This window comes from Dromiciops gliroides, chromosome 1, assembly GCF_019393635.1.
Source record: "Dromiciops gliroides isolate mDroGli1 chromosome 1, mDroGli1.pri, whole genome shotgun sequence".
In the NCBI taxonomy this organism is placed as follows: domain Eukaryota; kingdom Metazoa; phylum Chordata; class Mammalia; order Microbiotheria; family Microbiotheriidae; genus Dromiciops; species Dromiciops gliroides.
Window position 1 is genome coordinate 50,031,586 of NC_057861.1, and position 13,579 is coordinate 50,045,164.

At 45.8% G+C, this 13,579-nt stretch overlaps 2 protein-coding genes across 4 annotated transcripts in view; one reads left to right on the plus strand and one right to left on the minus strand.

Annotated features, from left to right (window-relative positions):
- Positions 1 to 676: 676 nt before the first annotated feature.
- CCDC124 (coiled-coil domain containing 124) overlaps positions 677 to 13,579 on the plus strand; it is a 45,385-nt gene continuing 32,482 nt past the window's right edge. For all 3 annotated transcript variants that reach the window (XM_043972358.1, XM_043972364.1, XM_043972368.1), the window contains exon 1: positions 677 to 783. The gene's annotated coding sequence lies outside the window, so the exon portion shown is untranslated. The remainder of the gene's footprint in view (positions 784 to 13,579) is intronic.
- Positions 11,066 to 11,242, minus strand: LOC122732304 (cytochrome b-c1 complex subunit 10-like). The gene has a single exon (XM_043972377.1). The coding sequence runs from the start codon at positions 11,240 to 11,242 to the stop codon at positions 11,072 to 11,074; it is 171 nt and encodes a 56-aa protein (XP_043828312.1). The 3' UTR covers positions 11,066 to 11,071.

Sequence of the window (13,579 nt, forward strand, 5' to 3'; positions counted from 1 at the left end):
CTACAGGGTGATGGCATTATGGCCAGCTCAACTTTCCAAGACCAACTACCAACACCTGGATTCGCATCTGAGTATGTGAGTTCTAGTTCTAGTTCTAGTTCTGGGTCACTGCATGACCTAAATCAAGTTCACTCCTGTCTTTGGGCCTCAGTCTCTAAGTCCATGCAAAGAGGAGGCTAACCCCTGATCAGTTTAGCTACCAAGGCTAGGGCGTGCTTCAAAAAAGAATTGACGAATCAGCGCTTTAAAAATTAAGTGGTTTGAGGGGCAGCTAGGTGGCGCAGTGGATAGAGCACCGGCCCTGGAGTCAGGAGGACCTGAGTTCAAATCCGGCCTCAGACACTTAACACTTACTAGCTGTGTGACCCTGGGCAAGTCACTTAACCCCCATTGCCTCACTAAAAATAAAAAATAAAATTAAGCGGTTTGTCCACTGTCGGACGCCGTAGGAGCGAAAGGGTCTTCCTTAAGATCGCTGGCCTTAGCCCGAGAAGATAGGGGAAGGCAACCAGCAGCCCGCATTTTGGAAGTGGGCGGCGCCCCCACCCCAGCCCTTCCTCACTAGGAATGGGCAAGCCAAGTAGGGCCGAGTCACTATTTTCTTGCTCCCTCCCAAGCTAGAACGCCGGTCCCGACCAAACAAGCCTCGCGACAGTTGGGCTTCCGGCTGCCCTCTTGACCAGCAGCGTCGTGACGTCAACAAAAGGCGCCGCCACCGCCCCCACTCTCTCGTCGTCGGTGACGGAACCTGCGCGCGACGCGGTCCTGAGCTCGGGGAAGGAGGTAGGAAGAGGCGGCGACGGCGGCGGGGCCTGGGATGGGGGGGACCGGGGCGGGGCCAGGCCGAAGATGGGGGCGAAGGGCTCGGAGCCTTCAGAGGCCGTGGGGAGGGGGGCTCTGTGACATGGAAGGCGTGGGTATCGGCCAGGGGCACTGGAAGGGGGGCGGAGCCGAAGGAATTTGGGGGGGGGAGGTGGGAGAAGGGCGCCCACCGGGAAGGGCTGGAGGATGGAGCGTGGTGGGCGGGGGAGGGGCTCCGTGGTTCATTCATTCATTCTCATCCATGGGTCTGGCGTGCTTTGTGTCTGGGAGGGGAGGGAACCCTGATGCTAGACTGGGGGAGCTCCCAGTCTAGCAGGCGGCCGACAGAGCCTAGGGCTCGCTGAAGTAATAACTGCTGACCTGTCATTATCATACCGTGAGGTAGGCGACCCCGCGTATAGATGTCCTCCTTTTTTAAGGATACTGTGGAGCAGTGGGGGCCTGGAAGCCAGTAGGTGACTTGCCTTAGACCTTGCTGGCCCCCTGAGTCTGAACAAGTCACTCAACCTGCAGGTCAATCAATAAACGTTGATAACGCTCCTACTATGTGCCAGGCACTGTGCTAAGCTCTGGGAATATAAAGGTAAAGACAGTCCCTCCTCTCAAGGAGCTCGAAATCGGATGGGATTGACAATGTGCAAACAAGTACGTGCAAACAGATTTTATACAGGATAAATCAGAGTTACTCAATAGAGGAAAGGCTCCAGAAATAAGAAGGGTTAGGAAAAACTTCCTACTGAAGATGGGATTTTAGTGGGGATTTTAACGAAGCCGGGGAATCAATCTGAGGGGTGGCTATGAGGAGGGAGAGCATGCCCCAGGTATGGGGGACGGTGAAAATGTCTAGAGGAGGAAGGTCCGAGTGTCCTGTTTGAGGAGTAGCTCAGAGGCCAGTGTCACTGGATAACAGAGTATAGTAAATTATAAAGGGTGCCAACAAATCCTGGATGTGATAGGGTGCCACTGGAGTTTATTGAGGAGGAGGAAAGGAAGGAAAGACAGTCAGACCTGCACTTTAGGAAAACACTTGCAAGCTAATGGAAGATGGACTTGGAATAGGGAGAGACTTGTGGCAGGGAGACCAACTGCAGTTTATTGCAATATGAAGTGATTTACGCCACCAGCATAGTGGCATCAGAGGAAAGAAGCATGTGCTGAAATGTTGAGACCTCAGGATGGCTACTACTCAGTGCCCCAAGCAATTCTCTAAGACTAAACTTCAGATAGTTTTCAAATAATCTGTTTTGGTAGAGAGCTTTTCCTCACCTGAGAGTTTCTCATACTTCCCTGTATTTCCCAATAAAATCACACTGTGCCACCCTGTGCTTTTATTGATGAGGAAGCCAGGCCCAAAGAGGTGAAATACTTTATCTAATAATAGCTGACATTCATATGATAGTGGAAGCTTTACAAAGTGCTTCCCCTCCCTGGTTATGATCAAATAATTGCCTTTATTCCTGGTTGGAGTGTATCGACCTACTCCTCTACAGCCCCATCCTATAACTTTCTGTACCAAAGTGCCTTTCCCTCACCACCTTTGTCCTCAGTGTGTTCTTGTTAATAATAATAACAATAGCACGCATGTAGTGCTTTAAGGTTTGCAAAAACTTTATATGTATTACCTCCTTTGATCCTCTCTACACCCCTTTGAGGGAGGTATTATTATTAACTCCATTTTACATATAAGAAAACTGAGGTGAGAAAGGTTAAGTCACTCTCCCTGGATCACACAGCTAGTGTCAGGTTGAACTCAGGCCTTCCTGTCTCTAAATCCAACCCTCTACTTACCTTGCCACTTAACTGTCCCCCCCTTATTATTGGCATTCTTGTTTTGGGGGTTTTGGGTTTTTTTGGTGAGGCAATTGGGGTTAAGTGACTTGCCCAGGGTCACACAGCTAGTAAGTGTTAAGTGTCTGAGGCCGGATTTGAACTCAGGTCCTCCTGACTCCAGGGCCGGTGCTCTATCCACTGCGCCACCTAGCTGCCCCCTATTATTGACATTCTTAAGTGAACTTTAAACAAAAATCTTTCCATAACTGTATTTTGATATAATGCTTTCCTTTATAATCTTGTGTTTTATGAATTTAAAAACATTCTGCTGCGAGCTTTCACCTACTTAAGGGGCCCTTGACACACAAAAGTTAAGAACCCCCTCCTATATTAGAACATTAAGGGCAGGGACCATTTTTGCTTTGTAGGAAGCACTTAAATGCTTTTTCATTTTCATTCATTCATTCATTCATTCATTCATTCATTGAGAAGCTGGCCTAGAGAGATTAGAGTGCATAGCCTAATATACACTTATGATCCTCACACAGTGCTGGAGTTAAGTAGTTCGGTATTAACTCTGTTTTAGAAATGAAGGAACTTGAGGCCCAGTGCTAGGGATATAGACAAATAAAAAGGGACTGTCCTCAAAGAGCTAGTATTCTATGGAGTGATAAAGCATGTGTGTGAATAAGTATGCACAAAAATGTGCGTGTGTGTGTGTGTGTGTCTCTATAAGATAAATGCAGGCTAGTAGGCAGCAGGATTCAGGATGCCTTCTGACTCCTCAGTGCAATGCTCTTACCACTACATGGCTGTGGAGATGCTCAGGGAGGGAGAGGTCAAGATACAGAAGACTTCTTAGAAGAGATGGTCTTTAAGTTAGGTCTCGAAGGCTGGGAAAACCAAGGGGGTATTCTAGGTATGGGGCCTTCCCTCAGACATGAGGCCTCTTCCCCCAGCGGCCCTGGAGTTCTTTTCTCAGCTAGTGCCTCCAGCCAAGAGTAGGACATTTACTTTGGGATTTTCTGCCCACCCTCTGGGCTGGAGGTCTGTGCGATATGCCACCAACCCCCTTGACTTCAAGATAGATTCCCTTCAAGTATTTGAAGGGCTGTTTTTAGAGAAGGCAGGATTAGACTCAGTCTGCTTGTCCCCAAAGAATATAACAAGGACCAGGGAGGAGGATTTCAGATAATGTAAGGAAAAACTTTCTACCAATTAGAATTGACCCAGGGTAGGCTAGGCCACTTCCAAAAGTAGTGGATTCTCCTTGACTGCTGGTCAGCAGTGTTGAAGGGACTGCTATTCTGGGGTGGGTGAGACTAGGTATCCTTCCAACTCTCATTCTCAGATCTCCAGCTTCCTGGAACACAGAGAGCCAGGAGACCTAGACTTTAGTCCCCACTCTGCCACTGACCAGTGGTATGGTCTGTAACCATAGATACCCACTTCCCTTCTCAGAGCCTCAGTTTTCTCATCTGTAAGAGCAGGAGATTTGACAAGATGATTTAAGATCCTTTGCAGCTCTGACAAATTGTGGACCAGAATTTTGATGGATATGCCCAATAATGTTCTTCTTTAAGTACTTCTGATGGGCATAAGCGCTTTCCTTGTACTGTTTAGCTTCCCTCTGTAACAGAAAGTATGAAGGAAAGCTGCAGTGTGTATGTGTCTTGTGATCCTAGCTGTAGGATTATGAGGAAATACTTGAGGCAGTGTGGGGAAGGAAAAGCACCTTCCTCCCCTTTAGGGCTGGCAGCAGAGACTTCCAGAACAGCTGGAGACCTGGCCAGTTATAGGTCAAGGAGACAGAAATGGTGGGTAAACAGAATCGTGGATGATCCCTCTGTTGTGGGGAAATAGGGTAGGGGGTTTGGCATAGGGATAGGGGTTGGGGTCCTTAGGAGTTCCTCTTTAAAGAATTATACCCTCTGGCACACAAATCCAATAGAATAAGATAGTAGTTTATTTAGGGCCTGGGGAAAGGAAACCAAGAGAGAAATCCTTGGACTTCTTCTCATGGGGAGAAGGCATGGCACAGAGCGAGGCTCTGAGATAGCAATTTCCTCGAGCAGGAGACAGGCATATACTTTTATAGAGGACTGATGGGGGTGATCATCTGACTGTGGAAAGTACCCTTATTGAGGGAGGACCATCCCCCACTGGTGGTAGCTGGGGGAATTGGGTGAGGGGTGGCTTTGGATCTCTCAAGCCAATCTCTCTCCTCCCACCACAAAGGCAGCAGCCACAGCTAATCTTATCTTCCCAGGGGTGGGGGAGACTGGAATGAAGGGTGATGGTACCAGAGCTAGCTCAGCCCTGATCTGGTTCCACTTATCTCTTTAAGGTGTGTCTGTCCTTTGGTTTAATTTATCAAGGAGAAGGTTCTTTGATGAACCCCAGAGAACTTATGGGGTGGCCTGGGCCCATAACGCCTCTTAATAATGTTTTGTTTTGTTTTGGGGTGAGGCATTTGGGGTTAAGTGACTTGCCCAGGGTCACACAGCTAGTAAGTGTTAAGTGTCTGAGGTCGGATTTGAACTCAGGTCCTCCTGAATCCAGGACCGGTGCTTTATCTACTGCGCCACCTAGCTGCCCCCACCTCTTAATAATGCTAATAAGAGCTAACATTTCTATCATAGTTTATATGTGCACTTCCTCCTTAATCCTCAGAACCTAGTGAGCTGGGTACTGTAGGTTATAAAAGAAGCTGAAGTTATATGACATACCAATGATGGGGGCTACCATTGTGCCTCATGTCGAAGTTGTATGGTACATCAAGAAGAGCTTTGGCCATGGAGTCGCCTCTTAGGCTGACATCCCACCTTCACTACCTGCTAATCACTACCTGACTGGCCTTAATTCTCTTCATCTCTAAGATGGCCTTTGGAGGCTCTTCCAGCTCAGGATTCAAGATCTTTTTTAAAAAATATTTTCTTTTTCCCCCAACTACATGTAAAAACAATTTTAACATTCTTGTCTTAAGAAATATTTTGAGTTTGTGAGGAAATAATTATTAATAATTAATTTATTGGGGGAACCCAGGGATCAGCTTCTCCGTCCTTTCTTCCCCCACTCCAGAAAGTCCAGTTCTAGAGGAATTTCTAATCTAGTCTGGGACAAAGCCAAGGGAACAAAAGAAATGGAGATAGACTCTGGTCTAGTTCATTGAAGGACCAGATAATGGATTTCGCCTTAAGGAACTTGAGGAGGGTCTTTTACATTCTTCTTCATGATGTTATATAGAGTTCATTTTAATGTAGACCACCCTCAAGTCATGACCACCCTTAGAATGGATTGATGCTAACCAATTAGCTTTGATCAATGTATAATGACCCGCCTCTTTAAAGTCCATGCAGTTCATATCCACTACCCAATCAAAATCCTGGTAGGTATTTTCTACCCTCACTCCCCCCCCCCTCCAAATAACTCCCTTTCTTCCTTAATGAGTTCAATCCCTGGCTCACAATTTTTCTCTCCTTCCCAACACCTGCCCTTCAACATACTAATTCTCCCTCAATCTCTCTAACCACTCATTTGCTTACCCTATTCACTTCCTATGAGTTTCTCCTCCATCCTACCTCAGCCACAAAAAGATGACTCACCCCCCTGGTCTTGTCATGCCCCATTAGTATACAGCCTAAGGAACTACAAAATCTCCTAATGTGACCATAACTTTTTGGCTTTTTACTTCTTCCTATGCCTTCTCTTAAAACCCTGCTCCCTTTCCACACTGCCCACCAATCCCTTGACTCCCTCCGGTTCTTTCCCAGGACATCTCTACTAGGCTTAGGCTTAGAGTTCTCTCTTCTTCTCCCCATCTTGACCCTTTGTTGAACCAGTTCAACTCTATACCATCCTCCTCTCTGAAATGTCTAGATCCTTATCATATCTCTGATTATGCCCTGCCAAGACTCCCCCATTTGTCACCTTTGTACATGTGCTTCTATGATGGTGAAGAAAATCACACGACCATTCTGACAGAGTTGTTACCCAACCTCAACTGGGCCCTAACTGCTGCTAGGCAGTCTGTTTTACCTTCGTCATCAGCTCCCAAGTGACTCTTCTAAATCTTTTCATCTCTTTATAAACCTCCCATGGCTACCACTTCCTCAGCTGAGATCCTCCCCTCATAATTTACAGAAAAAAAATTGATGCCATTCACCCATGAGCTCCCTCTTCTCCCCTCTTCCTCATCTCACCTCACTCAAGTGCTTTCTGTCACCTTCCCCCACCTCTGTCTCACTTGATAAGGTAGCCTTACTCCTTACCAAGGCTAACCCTTCTGCCTCAAGGGGATCCCATTCCTTCCTGTCTCCTCCAACAGATTATCTTCCTCTGTCATCCCTACTCCACCCTTTATTTTCAGTCTTCCTGTCTATGGGCTCATTCCTTGATGCCTACAAACATGCCCATGTCTCCTTCATCCTGAAAAAAACCCTCACTCGATCCTTCCATTCCCTGTTCTAAAGCACGTAACTCTCTTCCTGTATCTCTTCTATCATTTGTGTCTAAACTCCTTGAAAAGGCTGTCTGCAATATCACTGTCTCTCCTCTCACTCTCTCCTTAACCCCTTACAATCTAGCTTCCTGGGGCAGCTAGGTGGCGCAGTGGATAGAGCACCGGCCCTGGAGTCAGGAGGACCCGAGTTCAAATCTGGCCTCAGACACTTAATACTTACTAGCTGTGTGACCCTGGGCAAGTCACTAAACCCCAATTTCCTCACCAAAAAAACCCAAAACATTCTAGCTTCCTATTTTATCATTCCACCCAAACTGCTCCCTCTGAAGTTGCCCACGATCTCTTAGTCCCCAGACCCAATGGCCTTTGCTTCATCCTCGTTTTCCTCGGCCTCTCTGCAGCCTCCAACACTGTGGATCACTCTCTCCTCCATGATTCTCTTCTCTCTAGGTTTTCAGGACACTGCACTCTCCTGGTTCTCTTCCTACAGCTAATTCTTCCTCTTCAGCCTTCTTTGCCGGATCCTTCTCCAGATCATGCCATAGGTTTTCTTCTGGGTTCTGTCCTAGGTCCTTTTCTTCCTCTGTACTACTTCACCCAGTGATCTCCTCAGCTCACATAGATTACCATTTAATCACCATAATTACCATCTCTGCTGCTGATTCTCAAATCTACCTTTCCTACTCCGGTCTCACATCTCCATCTGCCTTTCAGACATCTCCAACTAGATGTTCAGTGAATATCTTAAACTTGCTATGTCCAAAACAGAACTCATTATCTTTCCCAAGTTCTCCCCTACTCCTGTCTTCCCTATTACTGTAAAGGGCAACCCCATCCTCCCAGTGACCTTGGCTGGAAACCTAGGAGTCATCCTGGATTCCTCCTCACTGTTTCTCACCACTACACCCAGTATCCAAGCTGATGCCAAGGCCTGTCAATTTCACCTATGCAACATCTCTCGAACATGCTCCCTTTCATCCTATGACACTGCCTGTACCCTGGGCCAGACCCTTATGACCCCATACCTAGACTAAGCCTGCTGGTTGGTCCCCCTGCTTCAAGTCTCTCCCCACTTCAATCCATCCTCCGTTCAGCCACTAAAATGATTTTCCTAAATGCTGGTTGGATCATGTCATTCCACCTCCCACTCAGTAAAATCACCTCCAGAATCAAATACAAAATGCTCTTTTAATAATAGACTTTTTTATTTATAGTTTTAGATTCCAATTTGTATCCCTGTTTCCCTCCCTCCCCCCTCCCTGAGGCGGCAAACAATCAGATATGGGTTATACGTGTATGATTATGTAAAACATTACCATATTTGGGGGCAGCTGTGTGACCCTGGGCAAGTCACTTAACCCTCATGGCTCCTCCAAAAACAAAACAAAAAATTACCATATTTGTCATTTTGTACAAGAAAACTTGATTAAAAGAAAAAAAATTAAAGAAAGTGAAAAATAGCATGCTTCAGGCTGTTCCATCAATATCAATCAGTTCTTTCTTTGGAGGTGGATAGTATGTTTCATCCATAGTCCTTTGAGATTGTCTTGGATCATTGTATTGTTGAGTGTGAGAGAAAAACAATCCTCTTCTCAATAATTCTTGGGAACTCAGCAGCGATGTGACAAAGGCTCTTTTATTTCCTTCATGAGAAGGAGGCACTCTAGTGTGCAGTTAGTGGGTGCAAAGAAAGGGGGCTCACAGGCCCTGTTTTATACCCTAGTCCCTAATGCAAATGGACCCTCCCCTTTTTCATCATTGGTTCGATTACTCAAGGGTTACAATCTACATGCAAAAACTAGCTAATCAGAATGCAGTATTCCCACCCCTCTTCCTTATATGGGTATAACTCAGGAGTGGATCTTATTCTTCCTTATATGGACACAACTCCACAACGGACCTTAGTGAGACCAGGGCTCTTTGAACCATGTGATTTTGTTAGCCAGTGGGACAGGAAGGGATCTGAGACCTTTGTCCTACAGGGCAGGAGGATTATGATTGCCTGTCACATCCTCATTAAGAGGAAACAACTACTCATTTTCTCACATTGAGAATAGTCAAGTCATTCACAGTTCTTCATCAAACAGTATTGCCGTCTCTGTGCACAATATTTTCTTGGTTCTGCTCACTTCACTATACATCAGTTCATAAAAGTCCTTCCAGGCTTTTCTGAAGTCATCCTGCTTGTCATTTCTTATAGCAGAATAATATTTCATCACCATCATATACCATAGCTTGTTTAGCCATTTCCCAATTGATGGGCATTCCTTTGATTTCCAATTCTTAGCCACCACAAAAAGAGCTGCTATAAATATTTTTGTACAAATAGGTCTTTTTTCTCTTTTTGGAGATGTCTTTGGGATATAAACCTAGCTGAACCTAGTATTGCTGAATCAAAGGGCATGCACAGCCCCATAACCCTTTGGGCCTAGTTCCAAGGTGCTCTCCAGAATGATTGGGTCTATTCACAACTCTAGCAACAGTGGATTATTGTCCCAGCATTCCTACATTCCCTCCATCCAATATTTTTTGTTTTTGTTACATTTGCCACTCTGATAGGTGTGAGGTGATCCCTTAGAGTTGTTTTAATTTGCATTTCTCTGATCAATAACGATCTAGGAAAATGCTCTGTTTAACATTCAAAGCCTTCTAACCTAGCCCCCTCTTAACCTTCCTGTCTTTTTTTTTTTTTTTTAGTGAGGCAATTGGGGTTAAGTGACTTGCCCAGGGTCACACAGCTAGCAAGTGTTAAGTGTCTGAGGTCGGATTTGAACTCAGGTCCTCCTGACTCCAGGGCCAGTGCTCTATCCACTGCGCCATCTAGCTGCCCCTTAACCTTCCTGTCTTTTTACACCTTTCTTCCCAACATGTCTTAAATCCAGTGACCCTGCCCTCCTGGTGGTTGTACCAATCAGAGGATCTGTCTCTCAGCTTTGGGTATTTTCTCTGGCCATCCCTCCTCAATTACACCTACTGAGTTCTCTGGCTTTCCTTAAGTCCCATCTTAAAATCCTGTCTCTTACAGGAAGCCTTTCCCAACCCCTTTTAATTCTAATACCTTCTCTCAGCTAATGGTTTCCTGTTTATCCTGTATAGAGCTTGCTTTATATATATTTGTGCGCGTGTGTGTGTGTGTTGTCTCCACTGTTATATTGTAAGCTCCTTGAGGACAAGGGCTGCCTTTTGCCTCTTTTAGTATCCCCAGCCCTTAGCACAGTGCCTGGCATAACCCTAGAGCTTCATGTTTAGGGATGGAGTGATTTCTCAATTTTAATCTATTTCTAGCCCCAGGGGTCCCATGGGGAGTTTGACACCTCTGCCCTAAGGCATTATGATTGGCCCTTTTCTCTCTACACTCTCCTACTTAGTCATCTCTCAGTTCCTTTTAGAGGACTCCTCTGCCTCACATCACCTACTTCCTGGTTGACATTTCCAATTGGATGTCCCAGTTTCAGACAGACATCTCAAGCTCAGCATGACCAAAAGAGGACTCATCTTTACTGGCAGCCCTGTCTTTCAAAACTCCCTTATTTCTTTTTTTTTTTTTTTTTGACCTTGAAGGTTGTTTTTAATTCCATGTCACTGTGAAATCCGGCATAATGCAACCTGTTGTGATCATTATTCCTGCGCTCAACACCTAAGCAGCCAGCATGTTTCAGAGGGAGGTTTAATTATCCCGATACAAGTATACATCAAAGTTGCTCATTTAAAGACATCAAGGTCCTTGGAGTCCATTCTGAGCATTTCACATTTGTGTCCGATCAGGATTCCCCGAGAAGAGCAGTCCCCAAGAAGTCTTCCATCCCTAGACCATAAGATTGAAAAGATAGCTATGGGGCAGCTAGGTGGCGCAGTGGATAAAGCACCAGCCTTGGATTCAGGAGTACCTGAGTTCAAATCCAGCCTCAGACACTTGACACTTACTAGCTGTGTGACCCTGGGCAAGTCACTTAACCCCCACTGCCCCGCAAAAAGCAAAAACAACCAAAAAAAAAAACAAAAAAGTGAAAAGATAGCTTAATTGTCCTTCTTAAATTTGCCATTGATGTATGGTACCCAATCCAGAATCAGACGCCAGTCAGTGGCCCAAACCAGCCCCACGGCACCAACAGCACCCCATGTGCCTGCTGTGGGAAGCCAGTACTTGACCAGCTTCTTGTAGCGTGGCCCCAGGAACTTGTTCAGCATTGCTGCTCCGTTCGCCTCAGCGCCGGCTCGGCCCACACGTTAGTCTGTCAACTGGTCAGCCTCAGGGTCACCCCGGTCCTCAGCGACAGCAAAAACTCCCTTATTTCTATCAGAGGCAGGGCCCCTCTCACTAGCTTCTAGGCTTGCAACCTTGGCATTGCCTTGGACTCTCTCCCTTCCTCTAAATATCCATTCGGCTCCCAAATGTTAGCCTTTCTTTCTCCCCAACATCTCTGACATCCAGCTCCTTTCTACTTGAGTGGATCCCAGTCATTTTTGTTCTCGGCACAGTCTTATTTGCCACAAGGAATCTCAGCACACCGAATGTTTAGATTGGCAGCACCCTGGGAGAGTTGGGAAACTCATTTATGCACATTTTCCTTTCAATAAGAGCAGACATCTTTGTTCTTTGCAAGTTCAGGGTCTGATGTGTTTTGAGGTTACGGCATACATTTAATAGGCAAGTTTTGTTTATTTTGTGAGTAAAATGTTTTATCTGCTATAACATGACACAATTTTGCCACATCCCTAGCAAAAACCCAGATATCCTGACTGCATCACACTTTTGGAGATCTCTGCCCTTTCTCCATTGCCAGAACCTTAGGGCTGGCCCCTTCACCCAGCCTAACCTTCTGTTTTAAGTCTCTCCCCTCCCTAATCTGTCCTTCTTATGTGCTGCCAAAGAGATATTCTTTAGGAATGTCACTGCTCAAGAAACTGCAGGGGCTCCCTGGTGCCTTGAAGATTTAATGCAAAGTTCTTAAAGCCCCAAACAACCTGGCTCCAGTCCACATTTCTAGCTGAATTATACTTGACTTCCCTTCTTCCTGTTGCCATGGGTAACATTCTCTTTCCTCCCCTCACTCCCAACTCCTGGAATCCCTTGTTTCTTTCCAAGCTCAGCTCTCCCACCATCTTCCTTCTACATGAAGCCTCTCCTGATCCCCAGAGTTGTTAGCATCATCCCTCTTGGACTTAATCACCTCTTTTTGTATTCTGTATGTTCACTGTATATGTATTTTTGTATATTCTGCCCATCCCATCAGAATATAAACTTATTGAGGGCCCAGACAACTTTGTTTTCATCTTTGTATCCCCAGCACAATGCTTGGCACATAGTATGCACTTTCTGATTGAAATCCCTTCCAGTTCCAAAGCCGTGATCTCCTCAGTACTGGTCTTAATCTGGGCTCTGCCACTAACTTGCTTGTGACTTTGATCATTTAACCTCTTGGACCCTCAGTTTCCCCATATGTAAAATGAGGAGTTGGGGCTAGAGGGGCTCCAGGGGTCCCTCCCAGCACCAGTCCTCTAAGTGTTAAGTAGGGTTCCTTCTCTCACGGGCTGCTTATTCTGTGTAGCTCCTCTTCAAGATGGACTTGGTAATTGACCTGAATGACCCTAAAAGTGGAGAAGCCCAGCCCAGCCCAGCCCAGCAGTCTTCCTCATCCCTCAGACAGGTCTTACCTGATTCCTACACTGAGCTGGGGTAATGCTAATGCTCTGCTGGTGAGGGTGGGGGCCTCTTATGGCTTCCTGATGGACACTTGAGTTAATACCAGCAAGGCCCTCTGTGGCATCTTTCCATCAAAGCTCCAGGCCACCTCTATGGCAGCCAAGAGCCCACTTTGGGCCTGTTTTGTGAATACATGAATACAAGAGCAGTAGGGTTAGAGCTGGCTGTTCATGGTACCGTGCTGTCAGCTGCTTTGTTCTGTGGAGTCTGAGAGACAGGGAAAGGAGGAAAAACGTTTGGTGGAATTTTTTTTAGTCTTTTAATTGTATGGTCTTTTAGCTTTTCATTTGTACATCACGTGCACTTCTGAATATACCACTTCCCCCCTACCCTATGCAGTCTTTAGCAAACCTTCCCATATAACCAGGGCTTAAAAAGAAATCAAAACAGATTGGCAAACCGGATGTTTACAGTAACTGACTTCATATGCAATATAATCACAACAATACCCTCCTCTCCACCCCCACTGCCACCCCTACTTTTCCAATAAAAGAAAAAAGGACTTTTAAAAATCTTATTTTTATTGATATCTTTTGTTCTTATGTCTGAATTTTCAAATATATTTCCCTCTCTTCCCATATCCTGGAAATCACCCTGTTAACCAACAAAGTTTTGGGGTTTTTTTGTGGGGCAATTGGGGTTAAGTGACTTGCCCAGGGTCACACAGCTAGTAAGTGTTAAGTGTCTGAGGCCAGATTTGAACTCAGGTCCTCCTGACTCCAGGGCTGGTGCTCTATCCACTGCGCCACCTAGCTGCCCCAGATTTATTTTTTTTTTTAAGGAAGTAAAAGTAGGTAAGCAAAATGAATAAACGGGGCAGC